This window comes from Babylonia areolata, chromosome 22 (genome assembly GCF_041734735.1).
Source record: "Babylonia areolata isolate BAREFJ2019XMU chromosome 22, ASM4173473v1, whole genome shotgun sequence".
Classification (NCBI taxonomy): domain Eukaryota; kingdom Metazoa; phylum Mollusca; class Gastropoda; order Neogastropoda; family Buccinidae; genus Babylonia; species Babylonia areolata.
This window is the reverse complement of record NC_134897.1, coordinates 31862947-31890446: the sequence shown is the minus strand read 5'-3', so window position 1 is coordinate 31890446 and position 27500 is coordinate 31862947. Positions and strand designations below refer to the sequence as shown.

The 27500-nt window shown below is 42.6% G+C and overlaps 2 protein-coding genes across 4 annotated transcripts in view; one reads left to right on the top strand and one right to left on the bottom strand.

Annotated features, from left to right (window-relative positions):
* The window catches only part of LOC143297255 (focadhesin-like), a 724856-nt gene that overhangs the window by 519941 nt on the left and 177415 nt on the right, over window positions 1-27500 (bottom strand). The window contains exon 1 of one of the 3 annotated variants that reach the window (XM_076609499.1): window positions 12513-12578. The exons of the other annotated variants lie outside the window; for them this stretch is intronic. Within the exon in view, the coding sequence (XP_076465614.1) occupies window positions 12513-12524 (12 nt within the window). The 5' untranslated portion in view covers window positions 12525-12578. Of the gene's footprint in view, window positions 1-12512; window positions 12579-27500 lie in introns of those variants that run through there. 3 annotated transcript variants of the gene reach the window in all.
* Window positions 26220-27500, top strand: part of LOC143297015 (FMRFamide receptor-like) — a 142260-nt gene continuing 140979 nt past the window's right edge. The window contains exon 1 of the mRNA XM_076609146.1: window positions 26220-27500. This exon is cut by the window's right edge and continues 87 nt beyond it. The gene's annotated coding sequence lies outside the window, so the exon portion shown is untranslated.

The window sequence follows — 27500 nt, the reverse complement described above, 5'->3', positions numbered from 1 at the left end:
GTATCATATTAAATGAAAAAGGCATGAAATGAAGACGCAAACGCTACTATTGCTACCTATTCGCAACAGAAAAACAACGCGGGTTTGTTTGTTGTTGGGTTTTTTGGGGGGGTTTGTTTGTTTGTTTGTTTTTTGGTGGGGTTTTTTTTTTCACCCCTAGTCATCATCACCATTATCACCATGACCGCGACGGGAAAGATTACACCTTGTACACCGTTGGCAGAATCTGACCAGCCTATCTGACAGCATCATCAGAGTGTGCCACAAAGGTGCACACTGAGGCCAAGGCCACGGTTCACACTGACAATTAATGGGGGTGCACTCAAAGAACTTTAAAATATTCATAAAGTCCGTAAGTGTAATCACACACACACACACACACACACACACACACACACACACACACGCAGGGGTCTTGATGCGTGAAGGCAACCTGGAGGATGAGATATCAAAAAATGGAGGTGATGTGTTGTATGACTCGGAACCACAGATACACAGCTTATGGAGAGAACAAAAGCGAGGATCTAACTGACAATTTCGCCAAGGATACACAGCTTCTGAAAGAGAAAAAATGTGGATCTTAATGACGATTTCACCACAGTTACATAACTTCTTGAAGGAAAAAAAACGTTAGGATGTAGTTGATGATTTCAGCTCAGATAAATAGCTTCTTGAAGGAAAAAAGTGAGGATCTAGTTGACGACTTCACCACAGATACATAGCTTCTGGAAGGAACAAAATGAGGATTTAGTTGACGATTTCACCACAGATACATTGCTTCTTGGAGGAAAATACGTGAGGATCTAGTTGACGATTTCACCATAGATACATAGCTTCTGTAAGGAAAAAAGTGAGGATCTGGTTGACGATTTCACCACAGATACATAACTTCTTGAAGGAAAAAAGTGAGGATGTTGTTCACGATTTCACCGCAGATAAATAGCTTCCGGAAAGAAAAAAGTTAGGATCTAATTGACGTTTTCACCTCAGTTACTTAGCTTCTAGAAGGAAAAAATTCTCTTCAAATACATAGCTTCTGGAAGGAAAAAATTCACCTCAGATACATAGCTTCTGGAAGGAAAATTGTGAGGATGTAGTTGACGATTTCACCTCAGATACATTGATACATTGCTTCTAGACGGAAAAAAAACAACAACAGATACACAGAGGAAAAAGTGAGAATATAATTGATGATTTCAACTCAGATGCATAGCTTCTGGAAGGCAAAAAAGTGAGGATCCCATTAACGATTCCGAAAGGAAAACTGTGTTGAGGTTACGAAAGGAGGCTGGGTTAATCTTTCCAGAAAAAAAAAAACATTATGAATTAACACCTCACAGGGAAGACACTGGGAAATTAATTGAACAATCTTAGAACAACAATAAATTTCAAAAGAAAACAAAAATGTGGGAGAGGAAGGGAGAAGATTGCATTCACAATCTTTCTCATGGAATAGACGATTCAACTGATATTCTTTGAAAAAAATCAAAAAATTATAAAAAAAGATTGCATTCACAATTTTCCAAGTGTGAGAAGTGAATTAAAGAAGGGAATGAAGCAATTCATCGAGTAAAGGAAACTAAATAACTATCATTCCACACACAAAAAAAGGACTGAATTAACAATTTTCTCCGGAGCCACGTGGGTACTTGGGTGGGGAGGGGACGAGATAACTGATAGACGAGTGCTTCAATAATTTTTTTATATAAAAAAGGTGGGAAGGGACGGTTTTATATGTATGTATATATATATATATATATATATATATATATATATATGTGTGTGTGTGTGTGTGTGTGTGTCTGTGTGTGTGTGTGTGACTGTGTGTGTGTGTGTGTGTGTGTGTGTAAAAAATACTTTTAAAGAAAACTGACTTCATTACCTTTCAGATCAAATTCTGACCGGATATGACGTCCATACCACATGTCAACGTGACTACGGCTCCATTCTGTTTGTGTGTGTGTGTGTGTGTGTGTGTGTGTGTGTGTGTGTGTGTACATATATATATATATATATATAGAGAGAGAGATGTAGATAATTTGTGTTTGTGTGTGTGTGTGTGTGTGTGTGTGTGTGTGTGTGTGTGTGTGTGTGTGTGTGTTTGTTTGTCTGTGACAGACAGATAGAGAAAGGGGGAGGCAAAGGGAAATAGGAAGATCCAAAACTATTTCCAATTTCACGCAGGGAATGGAAAAAAACAAATTTCCTTTTTTCTTCTTCTTCTTCTTTTTTTTTATTTTTTATTTTTTAATTTTTCTTTAATCACCCAGCCCTCTGAGCAGACACGAGAATAAACCGTATACACAGGTACACTGTTCATATATGAAGAGGGCAGTTAACATAAGCAGGAGAGAGAGAGACACACACACACACAGAGAGAGAGAGAGAGAGAGGGAGGGAGGGAGGGGAGCGTGGGTGGTGGGAGGTCTAGGGACGGGGTCATGGCAGACGGACAGTAGAGGAGAGAGAGAGAGAGAGAGAGAGAGAGAGAGAGAGACAGACAGACAGACAGACAGAAACTAGGACAACAAGCGTTGGGTGCCTTTATGAGCCGGCTAACGAATACGCATGCGTCGCCAGCAGCGATGATGCAGTCGACTTGAAAACTAGACGCTATTTTTTCACAATGAAAAAAACATTAATGAAAAAAAAAAAAAAAGAAGAAACAAAAAAAAGAAAAAGTCCGAGAAATTTTCAAAGAACTGTGTTTTTATTCTCTTGGCATTCGCATACCGCCTCCACCTTGTTTCTGAAGTCGTACAAAAACGCACTGAAGGTGTAATTCAATTGTATTTTTCTCTTAATTCAGTTGTATTCCGTTTGTTGTTCCTAGTTCGTTGTCTCGTTTGCTCGGTTACCTTTGTTCGCAGTTTATTATTTTGTATTTTTGTATCTCATATATATAATATATATAGTTTGTTTCCCCCCTTCAGATGTTTGGAAGAATACATCTCAGGAACTAAATCACAATTTTATCTCATTACATCTTATCTGGATTCATCTTATTTCTTCTTCTTCTCCTTTCTTTTTTTTCTTTTTTTTATACTTTTTTTTATACTTTATTTCATGCGTATCTTTTTATGTATATAATTTATTTCGTTTATTCCATAAGAAGGTAAAGACTGGAACAAAACCAGCAAAGAAACAAGTTTTATGAGATGATGCAGACAGTGAAAGAAAATGAAAGAAAAATGAATAACTGGAGCGGATATCTATATATCACGCATCTCTCTCTCTCTCTCTCTAGATATATATATATATATATATAGATAGATAGATAGATAGATAGATAGATAGATAGATAGATAGATAGATAGATAGATATAAGAGACAGTGTGTGTGTGCGTCTGTGTATGTGTGTGTGCATGCTTCTGTGTATGCCCCTATCTTTCTCGATATATACATATGTATATATATATATATATATAACTACAGATAGATAGATAGATAGATAGAATTGTCCATTGTAATGAGTAGTAGATGTTAGAAAACAGTTTATCCCATTTAATTTACTTTCAACACCCTCGCCCGATTAGACATAAAGCACACCACACGTAAACAACAAATGGAAAGACCGTCAAGGACTTCGCTGGCTATCTGTACAAAGCAAACGACTGGCGAAACGTTTATGTCACATAAAGAAGACCGCAGTGATTCTGCAACTCGACAGTATATCCTCCGAGCTATGGCCTGTACGAATAAACCACATCTCTCTCTCTCTCTCTCTCTCTCTCTCTCTCTCTCTCTGAAGGCACTGACAGCTGTATGCAAATCACAGCAGCTAATAGGGGACTGCTGGTTGCCTTGTAACTGAGAGCATCCCTACACCCCCTCCCCATCTCTCTCTCTCTCTCTCTCTCTCTGTCTCTCTCTCAACTTAGCCATATATAGATATACATAATATATACACACGAAGCACTGAAGAGATTGCGTATTGTTACTTCATGAATGTTGCTGATATTTGTTTTCACTGTTTGGGGTTGATTTGGATTGTCGATTTACAGTGTCATGTTAATTTGTCGTCATCCTTTTTTCAATGAAAGCCCCCTTCAGGAAGGGGCTCTAGCCTTCACCTGAATAAATAATCGTTATCGTTATCGTTCTCTGTGTGTGTGTGTGTGTGTGTGTGTGTGTGTGTGTGTGTGTGTGTGTGTGTGTGTGTGTGTGCCTCACACAGATTCTTTCCAGTCCTTATGAGTCAGCAGATCTCAACCAAATCCTAGCCGCCTGCCAATCATCATGTTGATCGCGGGGTTCCGGCACGCTCTATAGTTCTGATCGATCCCCAGATGACAGCGGCGGCACGTCCAGTACCCAGGCTGTGTGGGACAGAGCTCCACGAACCATACATGATAAAACTCATGATGATGATGATTATTATGACGACGACGACGACGACGAGGAGGAGGAGGAGGAGGAGGAGGATACTGATACTTAAATAGCGCCTATCTTCGGTTAGAGACCTAACGCTAAGCATTTTACGAAAACGGGAGTCATTTGCACAACAGGTCCCCTACCTAAGTAGAGCCGACTGACAGCATTGGGCGCTCATCATTCGTTTCCTGTGTCATTCAATCAGGATTCAGTCAAGCACACACACACAACACACACACACGCGCGCACGCACGCACGCACACACACGTAACAAAACTTCACACAATCATCGCCTAGCAAGCTCATCAGTAGGGTGACTTGTATGGCGGCCGGCCTTTCGAATCAGTCCCAAAAAGCAAATCGGTAATCATTGAGTTTTAACCGACCAGTCTATTTTGTGGGACATCTTTTACCCTACTATAAGCTGGCAAGGATGACAACAGCTTCCAGGCCCCCACACCCCCCGCGGAACGCCAACCGGACTCCCCACCCAGACAGGCTTCCACGATTCAGACCCCCTCGAACAACGCAACCTTTACGGAACCAAGACCCAAGCCATTATCAACTTAACGTGTAAAGGCTACAGCCAAAAAGGTCGTTAAACTCAGCTCTACAGCTCACAAATATCAGAAGTTAAAAGCTTTGGAGACCACCCAAACTTGGGAGTTTTCTTATCAATGCGGGACTGGACTGGAGATAAGAGATGGTTTGGGTGTTGGGTTTTTTTCGCCAGACACTGCTGCTTCGTGTTCTGTGAACGTGCAGCGTTGAGTGTGTATCAAGACTTGTAGAGTGAATAATAATTATGGCTCCAAGCACCGTTCAGAATCCAGTCGGGGGTCGCTCATGCGCGCCAGCGTCGCGGGAACGTCCGTCGCGGCGCCGTTCACAGATAACCCGTGACCGTGAGTGACTGTAGATGAACGAGTGACTTGTTTGAAGTAAACTATCAGAACCGCAGGTGATCTCTGAAGTTCTTTGCCTCCTTCCCTGTCTGTTCTCCATCCATCCCATCACCCCCATTCCCCCCCCTCACACACACACACACACACACACACACTTAACATGACATCGTGGTTTACTTTGGTATCAGAATCATATACATACGCTTGGTTAGGGACGATGAACTGAAACTGAATATTAAAAGATAAAACTTTCAACAACAACAAAAAAGCCACACTGGTTTTAATGACAAGAAGAGAGAAAAAAAAGCAACACCCGCCCGCTTTCTTCGTCTCAAATTCCAGCCATAATTTAATCACCATGACGATCTGAATAATTCATTGCAAATGACGATCGATTTGGACAAAGAAAACACGCAACTGCAGAATGCCGTGAACACTGGCATTTTCCATCAGGCTTTTTTTACTAGTTTATGTCGCAAAACGCACACGCACGCACGCACACACGCACACACACACACACACACACACACACACACACACAATCGTTCAGCAATGATTCACGCGGAGAACAGGGAAGGGGGGGGGATGCGCGTTGGGACTGACATTTCTTGTTCGGGATTATGTCGTGAAAAGAGATTATCAAGTTTCATTTGCATGTAAGCTCGCAAGAGCAACATGCCTCTGTGTGTGTGTGTGTGTGTGTGTGTGTGTGTGTGTGTGTGAGGGAAAGATTGTTTGTTTATTTGTTTGTTTGCTTGCTTGTTTGCTTGTTTGTTTTTTTCCTGACAAACAGAAAGATGGAGCAGCGTAGCACTACTGTCTGTAGTGTGTACATGTAGTTATGTGTACATATATACATACAGTTGTGTGTACATATAGTTGTAAAACACATGTAATGGTAAAAAAAAAGACCAGCGACTTCACCTAGAAGCGAGCACTTTTCATATGTATCTTGCACTGTAAACTGCGTTTTTTTGTTGTTGTTTTTTTGGTTGTTTGTTTGTTTTCTTTTTTAACTTTAATTAAACTTTCTTTCGTATTTTCTTGAACTAAGACTGAAGTATCGAATAACACTGTTGAAATCTCACTGAAGACGCAGTATCTTACTTGCGTGGAGTGATGGCCTAGAGGTAACGCGTCCGCCTTGGAAGCGAGAGAATCTGAGCGCACTGGTTTCAATCACGGCACAGTCGCCAGTATTTTCTCCCCCTCCACTAGACCTTGAGTGGTGGTCTGGACGCTAGTCATTCGGATGAGACGATAAACCGAGGTCCCGTGTGCAGCATGCGCTTAGCGCACGTAAAGGAACCCAGGGCAACAAAAGGGTTGTCCCTGGCAAAATTCTGCAGAAAAATCCACTTCGATAGGAAAAACAAATAAAAACTGCAGGCAGGAAAAAATACCAAAAAAACATGGGTGGCTCTCTCAGTGTAGCGATGCAATTCTCCCTGGGAAGAGCAGCCCGAATTTCACACAGAGAAATCTGTTGTGACAAAAAAAAGAGTACTATAACAATAACACAATGCAACAATCATACGAATTATCGAAAACGCCGTGTCGCGCTTTGCAGAATAATCACACGAATTCTCATTGAAAAGGGAGTATTTTACTTGCAGATGAATCCTACGGGAACCCTACAGTATCTGGTCGTAGGTTGTCAGTGCTGCCAAATAGCGCAGTAAACTTCAGTCAATACATTCGAGGCAACACTTCTTGATGTCTGTCTGCGAACCAGATTTTTTGTTCCAACAGAGACGGAAAACGCATCGCTTTGAATAATCCGACAAAAATGTGGGTAAGTTGGTCAACTGGTCAAACTGGCCCAGTTTTGGGGAAGTGGGTGAGTTTAGTATATTTTCATTTATTAATTCTTTCTTTTTCTTTTTTTTTTTTTCCTTCTGCTTTTTCTTTTCTATCCTTTTCTCTCTTTCTGAAGCCAGTAATAATCTGTATCATTCATGTCATTCTTTTTTCTTTTCTTTTCTTTTCTTGAAGAAGATTCACTATTCGTTATCTCATCTTGTGAGGGTTTCTGTTTGTTTGTTCTGTCTGTCTGTCTTTCCTCTCTTCCTAGAAAACTGGGTTAATTCGTTGATTTATTCATTAATCCGCCGTCCCATCCAGCCACCCACCTACTCACCAAGTCATCTTTCCTTCTTTTCTTCCTTCCTTCCTTACCCTTTCTCCCTGCCTTCCATTGCTTTGCTTTTCCTCCTTCCTTCCTTCCTTCCCACCTCCATCCGTCCCGTTCCGTCTTCCCGGTCCCGTTCGCCCTATCAGTTCCCCATCTCTCTCTCTCTCTCTCTCTCTCTGTTCGTTTGCATGGTTGGTAGGTCAGTGCTATACCTCCCACCTCCTGGCATTGTGTTGTAGTCCGCTTTCTAACGCTGTGGGATATGACCCGCTTTGTTTCTCAGTGTGACGTGGTCCGCTTTGCTACGTAGTGGGACATGGTCCGCTTTGCTACGTAGTGTGACGTGGTCCGCTTTGCTACGTAGTGTGACATGGTCCGCTTTGCTACGTAGTGTGACATGGTCCGCTTTGCTACGTAGTGTGACATGGTCCGCTTTGCTACGTAGTGTGACGTGGTCCGCTTTGCTACGTAGTGTGACGTGGTCCGATTTGCTACGTAGTGTGACATGGTCCGCTTTGCTACGTAGTGTGACGTGGTCCGCTTTGCTACGTAGTGTGACATGGTCCGCTTTGCTACGTAGTGTGACGTGGTCCGCTTTGTTTCTCAGTGTGACATGGTCCGCTTTGCTACGTAGTGTGACGTGGTCCGCTTTGTTTCTCAGTGTGACATGGTCCGCTTTGTTACGTTGTGTAACGTGGTCCGATTTGCTACGTAGTGTGACATGGTCCGCTTTGCTACGTAGTGTGACGCGGTCCGCTTTGTTTCTCAGTGTGACATGGTCCGCTTTGTTACGCAGCGTGACGTGGTCCGCTTTGTTACATACAGGTTCCAATGGTTAAGAAGTGGACAGTGTGGACATATCCGCGGTTACAAAAATGGAACATGATGATGGGTTCCAATGGTTAAGAAGTGGAACGCATTGGGCCATACGGAAATGTTACCAGTAGTCGATGCGTATGGCTACAAAGTGATTCAACACTGATATATTGCTGGGCATGAGGATTCATACCGTTACGACGTAAGACGTATGGATGGGGGCGGGGGATGGGGGGGGGGGAAGAAATACGCGATGAAAAGAAAGAAAATTCAACAACAACAACAAATAAATATAAACTAGGACGGGTGGGAGCCGCGGTGGAATGTGAGGGCGGAAGGAATAGCAACTGTAGGGGGAGGAAGCCAAACACTCTCTCTCTCTCTCTCTCTCACACACACACACACACACACACACACACACATACACACAGAGTAGAAGCGGCATGTTGTGGGGGCGGAAATGGTGGGGACAAAAACTAACGCGGGGCAGAACTCTTACGTGACAGCACTTTCACATCATTAGAACCACCTCGCAATAATATCCTGGGGAGGAGAGAGAAAGGCAGGCTTGCAGACACGGAGAAACGGACACACAAACAAGCACACACACAAATAAAACAACAACAACAACAACAACACACACACACACACACACACACACACACACACACACAGGAGAGAGGCAAACAGAGAGACAGACAGACAGATGAACAGACGGAGAGACAGACAGTAGGGTAGATAGACAGGGGGAGAGGCAGACTGACAGACAGACGTGAGGCACAGACAGAGAGAGAAGGTGTGTGTGTGTGTGTGTGTGTGTGTGTGTGTGTGTGTGTGTGTGTGTGTGTGTGTGTGACAGAGAGACAGAGACAGAAAGGCAGCGAGTATTATGGTAGGAAACAGGGAGAGAAAAGAAAAAGCTAGAAGAGACATGAAGGGTGGGACAGGCTTACAGAAGAAGAAGATGAAGATGAAGAAGAAAAAGAAGCATCTATATGCTCAAATCGTTGTGTAGACACAAACCAAACACAAACGATTATACACCAGTCACTCATACGCATGTATAATACTAATTCACAGAGACGAACAACATTGCTTTGTGAAAAGCACTCACCTTCGATTTTCCTGCCTCCACCTTCAGGTGTAAATGGGTACCTCACTTCACTCGAGGAGTTAAAACGGCGGAAGGGGAGGACCGGACCTGGCCTTCTTCCTATGCCGAGCCCTAGACACGGTAGATATGAACTCACTGCCCTGATGGCCGTAAAAGGCTAGAGATCGATGCCTTTGTTTGACTTCCATATCCTTCCATCACTGTGCACTGCCAATGCCAAAGGAAGACAGAAGGATACCACGGGATGAAATAAGACAGCCCCGACCAAAGAGATCAGGGCAGTAGTACGGACAGTATATAAAACAAAGCAAGGGCATTCATTCAAACAGGAAATTATCCGCATGTAAGAGGCCCAGCACAGATCTGGGTCTTAGTTTCGAAAACTGTTCAGACTACGAGCAGTCAGTCACACAGACTTGTACGAGCGTATTTGCAGAAACGTATTCGAAAGTCGGGCAAAGGCTAGAGTTTCTAGGTGTGTTTTCACGGAAATAGGGGGAGGGCGGGGAGAATCACAGGGAAAACGTCACAGGATAAAAATGTCAAAGAAGCAAAGCCACAGACAGCTCAGGGACTGGACTTTAGGGGGAAATGCTGTTCCTTCAATTTTCAGGTCTCCTCTCCTGTCAGACATACCCAGCCTGTACCATGGGGCAGTTCTACTACTGGTTTGGTAATCCAGCCTACAACATGTAGCATTCCTTCTTTCCCCAGTCTTCCTGTCCTTCAATGTATACACACACAAAATCTGAGCGAAATTTTGAGCAACCTTTATCGGCTTTTTCCAGATTTCTTCCCCTCCACTCCTCTGTGTGAGTGGCGGAGTGAACGTCCACGCCTTGTGAACACTGCTCATTCCGTCTTGAGGGAAAAGGTGGTAGATATTGCCCCGTTAGTACTCCGAATGTTTTCCATGACCAAAAACAGGGAGCAAAAAAAATCAAATGGACAGTAAAACCAAACCAGACCAAGAGCTCTTATTCAGCCAACAAACATGGAACATGTGAGCACATATCAAAACAATAACAAACTTGAAAAACGCTGCTGGGTGAATATATGCCATGATTACCCATTTCTTTCACTTGTGACAAAGATAGGCCCCTTAAAAATGGCTATGTCATGACATCATAACCTATGACGTTTCTTCTGTGACCTTTTCTCCAAGAAAGCTCGCCCCCCCCCCCCATATGCACACACAATTGTCGACACAAAATGTCACTGTGCGGCAACGTGTGTTTACGATGCAGACTGAATGGTTCGCCAATCGACAGACAAACTTCTCGATTTTTTAAAATTATTATTATTCATTCGTCGTTTTATTTTATTTCATTTTATTCTATTCCATTGGGGGATGGGGGTGGGGTGGGGCAGGATGAAAATCGGCCATCGTGTGCTTATTCCCTTTCCTGAATAAAAACAAGTTTTGATTTCGATTTCTAAGCAATGCTATTGTTTCCTTACGGTGGCAGTAAGAGATCAACACCTTGAGTTATTTCTATAATTATGGCCACTAAGCTATCTATATCTTGATTACAGATTGCATTTATCTCTCATCGACCCCGTCATAAAAAAACCCAACTTAACCAGTAAGCCAATCATCTCCAAACTTCGTAAACTATATCTTTATAGCAGACTTAACTCTTGCCAAGAACGCTTCCTTTAAGGCTAAACTTTAACATTAAATTTGTATACAAACTGATTCAAGACTTTGTTAAGAATGGTCTTCTACAATGGCTACAATACAATCACCCAGTCCACGGTTTAGCGCCGTGTCTTTTAACTAATGAAGAATATTACGCATTTCCTTGTGTTTTACTTCCCGAATTCAAAATGTGATGCACAGCTTGGGGGCTCGCCCGTTGTTCTTTTGTTTGTTTTATTTATTTTCTTTCCGTTTTTTCGGCGCAATTCCTGACGAAGCCTTCATGTTCGGCTTAATCCCCGGAAACAATTAACTTGTAATTATCATCAAACTTGTCTTCTTGAAGACTATGCCTTCTGCTACAGTGATTCATCCTGCTCTTGTGAAGGACTGAAAGGTTGATATATAGATAGATAGATAGACAGATAGATAGACTGACTGACTAATTGATTGACAGATATGGATAGTATAACCATGATCTATAACTACACCTTAACATAAAAATAGGTAGATCGATAGTATTAGTATCAGTATCAGTAGCTCAAAGAGGCGTCACTGCGTTCAGTCAAATCCATATACGCTACACCACATCTGCCAAGCAGATGCCTGACCAGCAGCGTAACCCAACGCGCTTAGTCAGCCCTTGAGATAGATAGACAGACAGACAGACAGATAGATAGATATGGATAGTATAATTATAACTACACTCAGACATGCCCCAAGACACAAAGAAAGCACGTACAATGCTCTGTTTCGCCTTCCTTCCAAGAGGCCAATGACAGACACTGCCGTGGTGGTATCATCAGCATCGTGTATCATTAGTTTCTGCACAGGATGCTTTATCACTCCTACTACAAAGGGGTCGGTCCAGTCAGTGACGGGGAGCATTTTAAGGTTTGCTTTCAGCCCACAGATCTCCCCCCGCGGACTCGAGACCGATCCAAACGGCCTCAGTCGACGGATCGCCGGATCAAGCGCTGATGTTGGCAGCACTGAACTCCACAGCTGAACAGTAGAGAGAGAGAGAGAGAGAGAGAGAGAGAGAGAGAGAGAAGTGGGCGAGGGGGGAGAAAGTGAGAGACAGAGGAAAGAGATAGAGTAAAGTTCGCTGTAACATCGTGGGGTGAGTCTTTACGAGTAACTGGCGGGAAGAGAGAGAGAGAGAGGGACGGGGAGAGAGAAACAGAGAGACAGAGACTGAGACAGAGACAATGCGAATGCGAATGTTTTATTCAGATTGTCTGTTAACTGCTACCTTAGTTAGCGAGAAATGTGTATTATGTTCTTTTGTATAAGCCCCTTCAGTACGGGGCCTTAATCCGAATAAAACATTCGTAGACATAGAGAGACAGACAGACAGAGACAGAGAGACTGACAGACAGACTGACAGAGACACAGACAGACAGAGACACAGACAGATAGAGAAACAGACAAAAGACGGACAGACAGACAGAGATGAGGCAGTCCGCGCTGGCCTTGTGTTCTCCCTTCTTTCCTTCCTTCCTTCCTTCTTTCCTTTCCTCTCACCATGACAGACATCGTCCACAGTTCCCGCCGCCACCGCCACAGCTACTACACAGCTCCGCGCCCGACTCGCTCCTCCATCCCATGCCGGGCTATACGTATGTAGAGCTCTCTGCTGCTGCGCTGCCATACGGCGCCGCAGCCAGATATCGAGTCGCACGCACGCACACTCATTCACACACACACACACACACACACACACACACACACACACACACACACACGACTTCAACAACAGCATTCCCCCACCACATGCGCTGCTGCTGACGTGAAGGGAGGAGGTAGGTGTAACGGCAGGAAGGCAGGAGCAGGTGGTGGAGGAGGAGGAGGAGGAGGAGGAAGAAGGGGAGGGGGGGGGGAGAGAATGGATCGACGGGGACACATCGGCAGACTGTGTGTGTGTGTGTGTGTGTGCGTGTGCGCGGTCAGACGTGCAGCTCCTCGCCCCTGTCTTGTCCAGTCACGGACTGGCCACCTGTTATGAGTGCCTGCTGAGCTATCGTCCATAGCATTCCCTCCGCCACCGTAACAATTAAACAAAATCAAACAAACTAAAAAAAAAAAAAATTTTTAAAAAAGAGGGAAAGTTGCTGGTACTACATCGTGCAGTTATTTTCCGCATCTTCTTGTGTGAAATATTTTTTTTTAAAATGAAAAGAAAAAGAAAAAACCATCAGCCGTCAAAGTCAAAACAGTGAGCTGCAGCACAAGTAAAGTATTCCCGTCAAAGTGATCATAAAGTGAGTGTTCCGATTCCGAAACTTCGTCAAAATCGTCTGTGAAAGAACAGGTTTCCAAGTTCGACGTGTGTGCAAGGAAAAAAAAAAACACATATCCGGGGGGGAAAAAAGCAGAAAAAAGAAGAAGAAGAAAAAGGTAAAGCTACGACTCGATTCTAGGCACTCATTATGGATAACGTCAACGTAAAAATACGCACGGAGGAGTGAAATGTGAAATTGATACCATGCAAGCTTTTTTTTACCCAAACTTTTACGAGTTTTGGAGGGAAAAAAATATCCACAGAAATCTCTGAAAGTGGGCTTCATGCAGACGAAAACAACTTGACGCAATATTGTTTTTGTATATACATCTTGATTATGTTTTTACTTCTTTTTTTTTCTAACTTCTTCCTTTCCATTTCTGTTTGTAGGTTCATATTGTTTTGATGTGTAACGTTGTTTTTGTATGTCCATCTTTATGTCTTTGCTTTGTTTCCTTCCTCCACACTTTCTTCCTCTCGTTTCGATTTGTGGACTGATATTGTTTTAATGTGTGTCCACGTTTACTTCTGAACTTCTTTCTTTCTTCCTTTCTTCCTTCCTTTCTTCCTCTCGTTTCGATTTGTGGACTGATATTGTTTTAATGTGTGTCCACGTTTACTTCTGAACTTCTTTCTTTCTTTCTTTCTTTCTTTCTTCCTCTCGTTTCAATTTGTGGACTGATATTGTTTTAATGTGTGTCCACGTTTACTTCTGAACTTCTTTCTTTCTTTCTTTCTTTCTTTCTTCCTTTCTTTCTTCCTCTCGTTTCGATTTGTGGACTGATATTGTTTTAATGTGTGTCCACGTTTACTTCTGAACTTCTTTCTTTCTTTCTTTCTTTCTTCCTCTCGTTTCAATTTGTGGACTGATATTGTTTTCATGTATGTCCACGTTTACGTCTGAACTTCTTTCTTTCTTTCTTCCTTCCTCTCGTTTCAATTTGTGGATTGATATTGTTTTAATGTATGTCCACGTTTACGTCTGAACTTCTTTCTTTCTTTCTTTCTTCCTTCCTTTCTTCCTCTCGTTTCGATTTGTGGACTGATACTGTTTTAATGTGTGTCCACGTTTACGTCTGAACTTCTTTCTTTCTTTCTTTCTTTCTTTCTTCCTTCCTTTCTTCCTCTCGTTTCGATTTGTGGACTGATATTGTTTTAATGTGTGGCCACGTTTACGTCTGAACTTCTTTCTTGCGTCCTTTCTTCCTCTCGTTTCAATTTGTGGACTGATATTGTTTTAATGTATGTCCACGTTTACGTCTGAACTTCTTTCTTTCTTCCTTTCTTTCTTCCTCTCGTTTCAACTTGTGGACTGATACTGTTTTAATGTGTGTCCACGTTTACGTCTGAACTTTTTTCTTTCTTCCTTTCTTTCTTTCTTCCTCTCGTTTCAATTTGTGGACTGATATTGTTTTAATGTGTGTCCACGTTTACGTCTGAACTTCTTTCTTTCTTTCTTTCTCCTTCCTTCCTTCCTCTAGTTTCGATTTGTGGACTGATATTGTTTTAATGTAGGTCTACGTTTACGTCTGAACTTCTTTCTTCCTCTCATTTCAATTTGTGGACTGATATTGTTTTAATGTGTGTCCACGTTTACGTCTGAACTTCTTTCTCTCTTCCTCGAGCCCTTCCTCCTCCAATACAGAGATGTGGTAGGGAAAATGAACGCAAAGAAAAAACAAATTTCCATAATGTTGTTTTGTCTCTGTATATCTTTCTATCTTTCTTTCTTTATTTTCTTTCTCCTTTTTTCATCTTTCCTTTTCTCACAGCAGGTTAGGATTTGTGGGGGTGGTGGGGTGGGGGGGGGGATATGGGTGCAACTACACAAGGGGGATATGAAACAAGAAAAGCAAGACGGTTAAAAAAAGAACTTGAGATTGACAAAAAGTGACAGAGGTTGGAGCAATCAATCCAAGAAACTTTTGAGTGTGTGTTTGTTGGTTTGTTTTTGTTTTGTTTTTTTGGGGGTGGGGGGGAATTCGGGGGTGTGGGGGCGAGAGTGGTGGGGGGTTGTGTGTGTGTTGTTGTTTTTGTTTTTGTGTGTGTGTGTGTGTTTATGTGTTTGTTGTTTGTTTTGTTTGTTTGTTGTTGATTTAAATATAGATAATCAGTGATGTGTGTTTCAACTTCAAAACAAAAATAACGGCTTTTAATAATAGTTTTCTTCTTGTTATTGTTATGTTGGTGGGTTTTGTTGTTGCTGTTGTTGTTTTTTTCCTTTCTTGTGTGATTTTTTTTTTTTTTTTTTTTTTTAGGGGGTGTGGGGGGTGGAGAGAAGGCTCGGTGACGTCTGTCATATTTCTTCTATACTTTTTTTTTTTTAAACTGGTTAGTTGGAAGGTTTGCTACAGTACTGCGCTACAAATTCCGTCAGTCACTGTCGATATGTGCGGTTTTTTCCGATCACAGTGCGCTTTGCACAGACTTTAACCAGGGACACCTTTCACATCACCGCAGGTGGGTTTTTTGTTGTTGTTGTTGTTGTTGTTTTGTTGTTGTTGTTTTTTTAAACGTGCGCTGAATGTACATGGGACCTTGGTTTATCATCTTATCCAAAGGAATAGCTCCCAGCCAACCACTCGAGGTGCACCGTGAATCGAATCAGAAGCTTCGTTTCCTAATCGGGCGCTTTTATCATCAGGGCATCTTCTACATGCATGGGGGTGTGTATGTGCGTGCTTGAATGGACAGGTTAATGGATGGATTTTCGGTGCAGATGAATAATTTATATCAATGGGCGGACTTGCAGATGAGTATGTGTCTTGGTTATTTATTGAAGTATTTTTCATGGACTTATTTTCAACCTACTTTACTTTACCTTCTCTTCATTTACATTGTTTTGGTTTACATTGCTTTACTTTTCTTTACCTTTTTTTTTTGAACCTCGCTTTAATTTGCCTTATCATACTTTACGTGACTTGACTTTATCAAGGTACAGTAACGTAATATAAAGCAGTTGTAAGTTAGGTAAAATGAAATAAATGAAAGTTTAAGAAATTACCTTGCGTTATTTTAGTTTGTTTTACCCCGTTTTTCGTTAACTTGCTTTACCTTGCTTTGCGTTCCTTTCTTTCATTTTACCGAACTGACACTTGCTTTATACTTACTTTACTGTACCTTGACTTATTTTACTTTGCCTTCCTATACATTACGTTCCTTTTACCTTTTTAGAATCCTTAAGTAAGGCGTCTGGACTTCTGAAAACAGTGGCCTGGGTTCGATACCCCTGTATCGACCTGGTGTTGTGCTCTTGGGAAAAGGCACTGGACTCCTGTTTTCCTTTCTCCACCCAGGTGTGAATGGGATGGTCGAAGCAGTGGAAAAAAAAGAGGATTGGGCCCCCGCCTTCCTATGCCGAGCCCTAGACACGGTGGACATGAGTTCACTGCCCAGATGACTTTGAAAGGCGACGGTACTTTGATCCTTTCTAACGTATATATTTAAATAAACTTATATTTATAAACATTCCTTCTTCTTCCTCTTTGCTATTGTTGTAAATGGACTATTCTAGTTACTCTTCTCATCCGTCGTTCTTATTATTTTGTCTTCTTTCATTTTATTTCTCTATATTCATGTTTTGTGTCGTTAAATGGGCAGAACTGTAAAAAGGCCTTTACTGTGCCTAATACTTTACCCATTACAGAATCAATCAATCAATCAACCAATCTTATTACTATTAGCATTACTATCATTATTATTGTGATTATCATCATCATTATTATATGGGCAGAATTATAAAAAGGCCTTTACTGTGCCTAATTCCTTACCCATTAAAGATTCAATCAATCAATCTTATTACTATTAGTATTACTATCATTATGATTATGATTATCATCATCATTATTATTAACATTTAATCATCATTACCTATTTCTCCCACGCCATCATTGATCCTGCAGTTTCCTCAGTCACGCCCTCTCTGTTCATTTCCCAACGCTCTGTGGGTGAGTTGGTAAGCCGCTACTCAACTGGTAACTCTTTCTTCTTCTCCTCTTCATTCACAACGGCACCATCGAAAACTGAGTACTCTTTCTTCTTCTTTTCTTCATTCATAACGGCACCATCGAAAACTGAGTACTCTTTCTTCTTCTTTTCTTCATTCATAACGGCACCATCGAAAACTGAGTACTCTTTCTTCTTCTTTTCTTCAATCATAACGGCACCATCGAAAACTGATAACTCTTTCTTTTCTTCAGTCATTCATAACGGCACCATCGGAAACTAATTACTCTTTCTTCTTCTTTTCTTCAATCATAACGGCACCATCGAAAACTGATAACTCTTTCTTTTCTTCAGTCATTCATAACGGCACCATCGGAAACTAATTACTCTTTCTTCTTCTCTTCTTCATTCTTAACGGCACCATCGAAAACTGATAACTCTTTCTTCTTCTTTTCTTCATTCATAACGGCACCATCGAAAACTGATAACTCTTTCTTCTTCTTTTCTTCATTCACAACGGCACCATCCGAAACTGATAACTCTTTCTTCTTCTTTTCTTCAATCATAACGGCACCATCGGAAACTAATTACTCTTTTTCCTTCTTTTCTTCATTCACAACGGCACCATCGAAAAATGATAACTCTTTCTTCTTCTTCACTTCTTCATTCAAAACGGCACCATCGAAAACTGATAACTTTCTTCTTCCCTTCTTCAGTCATTCATAACGGCACCATCGGAAACTGATAACTCTTTCTTCTTCCCTTCTTCAGTCATTCTTAACGGCACCATCGGAAACTGATAACTCTTTCTTCTTCTTTTCTTCATTCATAACGGCACCATCGGAAACTGATAACTTTCTTCTTCCCTTCTTCAGTCATTCATAACGGCACCATCGAAAACTGATAACTCTTTCTTCTTCTCCTCTTCATTCATAACGGCACCATGGGAAACTGATAACTTTCTTCTTCCCTTCTTCAGTCATTCATAACGGCACCATCGGAAACTGATAACTCTTTCTTCTTCTTCTCCTCTTCATTCTTAACGGCACTATCGGAAACTGATAACTCTTTCTTCTTCTTTTCTTCATTCACAACGGCACCATCGGAAACTAATTACTCTTTTTCCTTCTTTTCTTCATTCACAACGGCACCATCCGAAACTGATAACTCTTTCTTCTTCTTTTCTTCATTCACAACGGCACTATCGGAAACTGATTACTCTTTCTTCTTCACTTCTTCATTCATAACGGCACCATCGGAAACTGATAACTCTTTCTTCTTCTTTTCTTCATTCACAACGGCACCATCGGAAACTGATTACTCTTTCTTCTTCTTTTCTTCATTCTTAACGGCACCATCGAAAACTGATAACTCTTTCTTCTTCTTTTCTTCATTCATAACGGCACCATCGAAAACTAATAACTCTTTCTTCTTCTTTTCTTCATTCATAACGGCACCATCGGAAACTGATTACTCTTCCTTCTTCATTCTTAACGGCACCATCGGAAACTGATTAATCTTCCTTCTTCATTCTTAACGGCACCATCGGAAACTGATTACTCTTTCTTCTCTTCTTCAGTCATTCACAACGGCACCATCGCAAACTGAGTACTCTTTCTTCTTCTTTTCTTCATTCACAACGGCACCATCGGAAACTGAGTACTCTTTCTTCTTCTTTTCTTCATCGGCACCATCGAAAACTGATAACTCTTTCTTCTTTTCTTCAGTCATTCACAACGGCACCATCGGAAACTGATTACTCTTTCTTCTTCTTTTCTTCATTCACAACGGCACCATCGAAAACTGATAACTCTTTCTTCTTCTTTTCTTCATTCATAACGGCACCATCGAAAACTGATAACTCTTTCTTCTTCACTTCTTCATTGAAAACGGCACCATCCGAAACTGATTACTCTTTCTTCTTCTCCACTTCTTCATTCATAACGGCACCATCGAAAACTGATAACATCTTTCTTCTTCACTTCTTCATTCATAACGGCACCATCGAAAACTGATAACTCTTTCTTCTTCACTTCTTCATTCAAAACGGCACCATCGGAAACTGATTACTCTTTTTCCTTCTTTTCTTCATTCACAACGGCACTATCGGAAACTGATTACTCTTTCTTCTTCTTTTCTTCATTCACAACGGCACCATTGGAAACTGATAACTCTTTCTTCTTCTTCACTTCTTCATTCAAAACGGCACCATCGAAAACTGATAACTCTTGCTTCTTCTTTTCTTCATTCATAACGGCACCATTGGAAACTGATAACTTTCTTCTTCCCTTCTTCAGTCATTCATAACGGCACCATCGGAAACTGATAACTCTTTCTTCTTCTCCACTTCTTCATTCTTAACGGCACCATCCGAAACTGATTACTCTTTCTTCTTCTCCACTTCTTCATTCATAACGGCACCATCGGAAACTGATAACTCTTTCTTCCCTTCTTCAGTCATTCATAACGGCACCATCGGAAACTGATAACTCTTTCTTCTTCTCTTCTTCATTCTTAACGGCACCATCCGATCGTTACTGTTTGTGTTAGTACGGTCTGCCAAGGCGACGGACTAGGAAGTTCATCTCTCAGGACCGCTCCCATGACTAATGTAGTACTTCAGTTCTTTGACCCCCTTTCTGATTTCCCAGGTGGTGACACACGCACATGCACACGAACACACACACACTCACTCTCTCTATCTCTACCTACCTACCTGTTCATACATTTTTCACGCCTGCACACCACCTAATTCCATGTTTTGTTGTTGTTGTTGTTGTTTCCCCCAGTGTATAACGTGTTCTTCTAGTTGAGTTACTCTCATGTTTTAACGCCGCAAAGTAAAAGACACATAATATGGGTTTCTGTTTTTTGTTTGTTTGGTGTGTTTTTTTTGTGTTTTTTTTTGGGGGGGGGTTGTTTTGTTTTGTTTTTTTTGTTTTTGTTTTTGTTTTGTTTTTTTTGGGGGGGGGGTGTTTTTCAACTCACGGCCACAGTCGACTACTATATGAGTCTGCTGGAGAAAGAGAGGGAGGGAGGAAGCGCCGCAGTCTGATTCATTACCTCCCTTCCCCCACAATTTTCTGAGGACGGCTGGGACCATGACACATGCTTCTCATTCACAGATATAGAATTGTGAGTTGGTTGGGTTGTTTTTTTTTTTTAATAATTCTTTTCCACTGCTTCTTCGCCAAACCCATACACACCTGTCCACTTCATAATATGTTTGATAAGCCAAGAAAAGAAGTAAAGAAAAAGAAGAAGAAAACCAAATGGGGTGGGAGCTGGCGGGAGGGGGATGGGGGGGGGGGGGGGCGTCAGAATCCAGACAGACGTAGAACAGCTTGTGCAGGTGTTGTTAGCAAATTGAATGGCCTGTGAAGCTGGCGTGCGTGTGTTTGTCTTGTACCCCTCAGGGTTCTGTCTGTCAGCACTTTCTTCTTCTTCTTCTTCTTCTTCTTTGGGGCTTCACGTCCTCCCACAAACAGCAGTAAATGAGGACTAGCCGGTGTTAAAAACCGAGGATTGATTTCCTTGTTGTTATCATTTATCACCTATCACCTGTCTGCACCATGCCGTCCTCGTCTTTATGTATATGGGACGGAATAGAAAACACAGGTGTAGGAGGACGAGGGGGCTGGAGGGGGCTGGAGTGGGGGGGGGGTGTTGGGGGCGAGAGGTAGAGGTGTTGGGGGTGTGAGCGTGGTTTTTCTCAATAAAGAGACTCAATATGGGGTGTTATTTTTCAAAGGATGTTTTTTTTGTTTTTTTGTTTTTTTCCCCCATTCCTCATCTTTCATCTGCTTTTTGAAGAAAAAAAAATCAAAATTATCTGGACCGATGTTAATCCGATCGAATGGGGAAAAACAAAAGACTTCCCCGAACTCCGAACAGCAGTCTGTATCACGGATAGCGAAAAATAATACAACACAGGCAAAAAAACCCAAAAAAAAAAAACCAAACCAAAAGCAACAACAACAAAAACAACCACCTCTCTACCTCCAACAGATAATCAAAGTTAATTCAACCTCCGTCTTGCCTACAACAAACTGAACCGCATGCCGATTTTTCTTTTTTTATTTTATTTTCCTCCATCTCATCTCCCCATGGAACAGAATGGTATTCAGATCCTGGTAGGTCTTTCTTCTTCCCCTTCTTCTTCTTCTATTCATTTCTTTTTCTTCTGTTCTTGAACAAACGTTCACGGCTTAGTAAAAAAAAGAAAGAAAAAAAAAGGGGGGGGGGGGGGGGGGTGGAGTAACATACCAGAAACCTTATGACCTGGTAAATCTTCCAACAAACACCGCCACCGCCAGACACGTCACAGAGCTACAAGTCTTGTACGTCTGATCCTTCCTCTTCAGCTCGCACCGTGTAGCACACACCACAGGAAGTTTGCGGGGGTGGAGTGGGGGTGGGGGGTGGGGGTGTGTGCAGCAGCAGGGTCAGGTCAGTCAAGTGCAGAGCGGAGAATCAACCATATACCACCCCTCTCCATCATTTTGCCAGGGAAATAGCGAAGTGGGGGGGGGGGGGAGAGATACTTGCCGATAAAAGAGTAATCGCCCTTCTTTGCTTTCCCTTCCTGCTATTTTTCTTCCGAGCTTTTTACTGCATCCAAGAAGACACGCGTGCACGAAAAAAAAAAAAAAAAAAAAAAAGCGTAAAATTGTAACGGAATTTATGAGCAGCAGACGCCTATGCTTCAGACACAAGGGTAAGAAGCGGGAGTGACGGAGCACGAAACCTGTGGCATTTACGGTTCGGTTCCTGTTGGTTTGTATTGGTCTGGGTCTGACAGGGGACTGAACAGGGATGGGGATTGGGGTGGTGTGTTTGTGTGTGTGTGTGTGTGTGTGTGTGTGTGTGTGTGTGGATAGGGGTAGTGTGTGTGTGTGTGTGTGTGTGGACAGGGGTAGTGTGTGTGTGTGTGTGTGTGTGTGTGTGTGTGTGTGTGTGTGGATAGGGGTAGTGTGTGTGTGTGTGTGTGTGTGTGTGTGTGTGTGTGTGTGTGTGTGTGGATAGGGGTAATGTGTGTGTGTGTGTGTAAGTGTGTGTGTGTGTGTGTGGTTTTTGTTGATGCTGTTGTTGTTATAGTACCTTTGTTCTTTTTTTTTCTATTCCATTCTTTTCTACCTTTTTTTAAAAACAAAACAAAACAAACGAACATCAACCTTATTTCGATGAACTTTCCGCACAAATACAAAAACAAAGACAAATTGTGGAGAAACAAACACACAAAAAGAACAAACAAAATACAAAGAAAAAGAAACGGAGGGGTGAGAGGTGGAGGGGGAGGGGACTTCAAGTGTTTCTCAGAAGGGAAGCATTCATCTCGTATGTTAGTGTCAGACCGGAAACCAAAGTTGCCACCAGGAGAAGACGCGATCGAAGGGGGTGCGAACGGAAAAGACACTCCTTCCAGGAAGGGTACCGTGTGTTCAATCACAAGGGGAAGAAAAGAGGTGCTCACTTGCTTTTTTTTGTTGTTGTTGTTGTTGTTTTTTTGTTTTGTTTTGTTTTGTTTTTGTTTTTTGGGTTTTTTTTTTGCTTTTTTTTTTTTTGTTTTTGTTTTTTTCTTCTTCTTCTTCTTCTTTTCTTCCTTCTACTTTTCGCTCAGCAATGTTTGCAAGGCGAAGAGGAAAACTTGTTCAGCATTCAAGGGAACCAGCTATTTAGCATTCAGAATAATCTGGGAGGAGAAACTTGGACAAGCGCAAGTGTCAATAATGATTCATAAACCCTCCCCCACACCCCCACCAGTGTGTGTGTGTGTGTGTGTGTGTGAGCGCGAGCTTGTGTGTTTGGATGGAGGGGGGTTGGAAGAGAAAATTCGATAGTTTAATCTTTATCCATCCTTTCTTTGCCTCTCTCTCTCTCTCTTAAAACAGTTAGTGGGGCTGCTCCTCTTGGTGCGGTAGACAGTATTCCTTTCAACACCAACCTGCACTTTCTTAAACTAACAGTACGTCTTCCTAGAATTGGTCTTTCTTAGAACTGACGTCTTCAAGTCAGGTTTCTACACAGCAGCGATCATACTGGAACAGTTTACCTTCTCCTTTAAAACTGATAACTATTTCCCTCAATAGATAAAAATGATAATTAATTAATTCTCCCTCCCTCCCTCCCTCCCTCTTTCTGTCGTCCGCTCGCTTCTCTTGTCCTTTCTTCGTCTTCTGAACATTTCAGACCGGTAATCTTTTTGGGTTTTTCCCACTACAAAAATCTAGCAAGCCGCATGCACACACACACACACACACACACACTCACATATGCACATGCAACACACACACTGCAAATTTAGAGTATACCTACAATCCCACCATCTGTTTCCTCGTACATGAGGGGGGAGGGGTAGGGGGGGGAGGGGGTAGGGGGGGGGGTCAATGGGAGGGGCAAAAGAAGAAGAAAAAAAAAAGATCAAAGGAACAAAGAGCACGAAGATTTAACATACCATCCTAATAATTCCCCAAAGGTGATGTAAGCATGTACAAGGACAGAAATAAAGTTCACAGAAGTAATTAGGAGCGGCGGGTGATGGTACAGCAGTAGCGCAGAGAATAGTTGTGTACAATTCTTTTGTTTCTCTCTCTTCTCATCTTCATGCAAACAAATTAGCAAGCACGTGCACTGATGAGTATAGAAGTGGTGGCAGTGGTGGTCGGGGGGGGGGGGGGGGAGAGAGGGGAGGGGGGTAGAGCACAAAGAGAATGACACGGAAATGTAATATGATGGTGGTGGAGAAGGATAATGGTGATGGTCAACAGCAACTCCGTATGTGTGTGTGCGTGTGTGTGTGTGTGTGTGTGTTTGTGTCTGTGTGTCTGCGCGTGCGTGCCTAAGTGTGTGTGTGTGCGCGCGCGTGTGTGTCTGTATGCGCGCGCGCCCGCGCGTGACGTGTGTTTACATTGCAACCTCTTCCCTTACCTGAAGCAGACTAGACAGTCAGTCAGATTAACGCTTCACTACAAAGTCAGTGCAAGCAGGGCGTGAGGCGATGGGCGACTTTCCACACACACACACACACACACACACACACACACTCACTCACTCACTCACACACACACACACACAAACACAACACACACACACACACACACACACACACACACACACACTCACTCACGTATGTACACTGTGACACACACACACCAGATGAGCTATGCCAGTACAACCCCCGTTGGCTCCATCATACAGATGGAGACATGTGCAAAGCGTTACCCGCCATGTAAACAATTTTTTCCTCTTCCTCTTGCGTGCAGGCCACTTCAACGTACCTTGCCTGTCACGATGCTATTATAACAGACTGTTGCTTCTGCTGCTGCTTCTGCTTCCGCGCCAACTCCTGCAGCTCCCTTACCACACCCTCAGAATGGTAACGACCTTCCACCATCCCACTACCCCCACCCAATCCCTTCTTCTTTGGGGAGGGGGGGGGGGGTCAAGGTCTGAATAACTAACGGCTAAAATCGCTCCATCAACTTGGCGCGTGAGTCGCTGCCTAGCTGGCGACGCGGTTTCTCCGTGGCATGTGCTGGCCGTAATGAATGATAAATGAATGAATAAATAGATAAACAAATAAATAATTAAATAAATTGATTAATAAATAGATGAATGAATAAATACAAGGCCAACGAAAGGCACGTCTCCCATCAATTTCTCGCAAAGCGCCTCGTCGTGCATTGGCAAACATCACACGTCACAGCGCGGACCCAGACGGCGCTTTGTCCGCTTTGTGGTGGTCAGGCATGAAGAGACCCTTGGATGGGGGGGCTGACCTGTGTTTCTGTTTGAAGTCTGTGGGGTTGAACTGGTTGTCCTTGAAACGCGCACAAAAGAGAGGAGGTAAACAGATGAGCGGTTGTATTTTGCCGTACAAAGCCAAACGCTGTCTTTCCCAGTGATGAACAGTTGTATTTTGCCATACAGCTGTATTTTGCCATACAACGCTAAATGCTGTATTGCTGATGAACAGCTGTATTTTGCCATACAACGCTAAATGCTGTATTTATGATCAACAGTTGTATTTTGCCATACAGTTGTATTAGTTGTATTACTGATCAACAGCTGTATTTTGCCATGTAACGCCAAAGGCAGTATTGCTGATCAACAGCTGTATTTTGCCATGTAACGCCAAAAGCAGTATTGCTGATCAACAGTTGTATTTTGCCATGTAACGCCAAAAGCAGTATTACTGATCAACAGTTGTATTTTGCCATGTAACGCCAAAAGCAGTATTACTGATCAACAGTTGTATTTTGCCATGTAACGCCAAAAGCAGTATTACTGATCAACAGTTGTATTTTGCCATGTAACGCCAAAAGCAGTATTACTGAATCAACAGTTGTATTTTGCCATGTAACGCCAAAGGCAGTATTACTGATCAACAGTTGTATTTTGCCTTCCGACGCCAAAGTCTGTGTTAAACAACTGATGAACAGTTATATTTTGCCATAATACACCAAGCACTGTATCCTGAATCGAAGCAAATTCTTTCCTGCGGCACAAGACTCACACATCTAAAACAGCAAGCTTCTGACATACAACGCCGACCGGAACTTAAGGACGTGCTGCTTTTTGTGCGCAACAAAAAAAAACAAACTCATGCATGGGCAGATTTAATAACTGGCTAAATAAACTAAACACGTCTAATTACATTAACTACACTGATTTCCAACGACTAGCTGAAATCACTGACCATTACACGACACCCATCTTCTTAGATACTGTTTATCGTCACGATCATATTCGACATTATTCAACATGTTCATCTTCTGTGCAATGTTCCATATGATTACTAAACAAGTTGACTCGGTGACAATTGCTGGTTCAACATGTCTAGTTGTTACATGGAACGTTGCACAGAAGTTGAATAAGTGACAAGCTTTTGACACCCATGTTCGTTTTGCTGCAAAAACAAGAAATAACTGGCTTTTTTGTTGTTCTTGCTTTTTTTATTCGTCCAGGGCAGGTTTCAACGTGCACAGAGAACATTAACTGGAACCTTTCTTTTGTACTAAGATACATCTGTGGGGCAAACCTAGGCCTCTACAAAAAACGGTCATAAGATCAAAGGCACTGTCGAAACAATCGATCCGAACAGCAACAATCCCTCTTCCCACGTGTGTGCGTGTGGTACGTCCTGAGAGAAGTAACGAGGCGTGGAGAGCGGCCCATCCTCTGACAGTCTGTGTTGAGGTTTCCCATTAATCTTTCATTCTGTGGGGGTCAGTGTGGATCGCTGCAAGGACCGATAATAGGTCTCCGTCAATAAAGACAGCGCCTCTCACCAAAGCAGAGCAAGAGCGACACGTTTCCGCGGCACGTGGTAACCGGCATTGGACGACCTGAGGAACAACACACACAACTAAGCCTACAACTAAGCGCTGCAGCAACACCAGACAACCGACCAACAGTCATCAGCGTGATACAAACGTTTCACTGGCCACACGGGACTTGAGTCACTCAAAGTTCTTCCTAACACAACACTCCCGACGATAATTATTGTCCTATCCGTCGAACAATGGTAAGACCAACCGACAATCCAAGTCAACGCGCCTAAGACCGAAAGTAACGCCATTATTCTCGTGGAGGGAAATGTTGGTTAGTGGCCCCACTGACGGCGTTCACGTCCATGTGTTGACAAAATTAATATGCGTCACTGGTGGTAGTGATGTCATGTGTGACACCGTGTGACGTTTATAGCATCAGCCTGGACGCATCGGCCTGGATGAAAATAGTTTCCAGGCCAACTCTGCTGCTTCGTCAAGTTTCCATAAGCTACCAAAAACTGCATCTCCTGGAAACACAAGACTTCGTATCCTGTTTGTGACAGATGTGCCACCAAAAAGCAAAAAACAACAACAACAACAAAACAACTGCAGTCCTGTGAATCCAAGGCTTCGGTCTCTGGAAGATCTAAGCCATCAAAAGCTACATCCCTGTATGTGCGATCATTCTGTGGACATAGACTGACACTTTTCATTGGTGCTCATTCATTTCAGGACAGTATAGTCACGTGCTGTGTGGCCTCGGAGAGCGGCAGGTTGTTGACTCTGCAGCTGTTGGCTCCGTGCGGGCCAGAATTTGCATATTCTCCTTTTGTGTCCAGTGCTTACTTTTTCCCTTGTGCAGACTGTACAAGACCTGGACAGCACTAGCTATATTGAAGCTGTGAATGAACAGAAACTGTTTCTGGCAACCACGGCAGCTGAGAGACTGTCAACGGTAGGGGTGTGGTTCTGTGCCTGGTGTAGGTACCTGTGTGGCAGCGATCAAGGACTGGT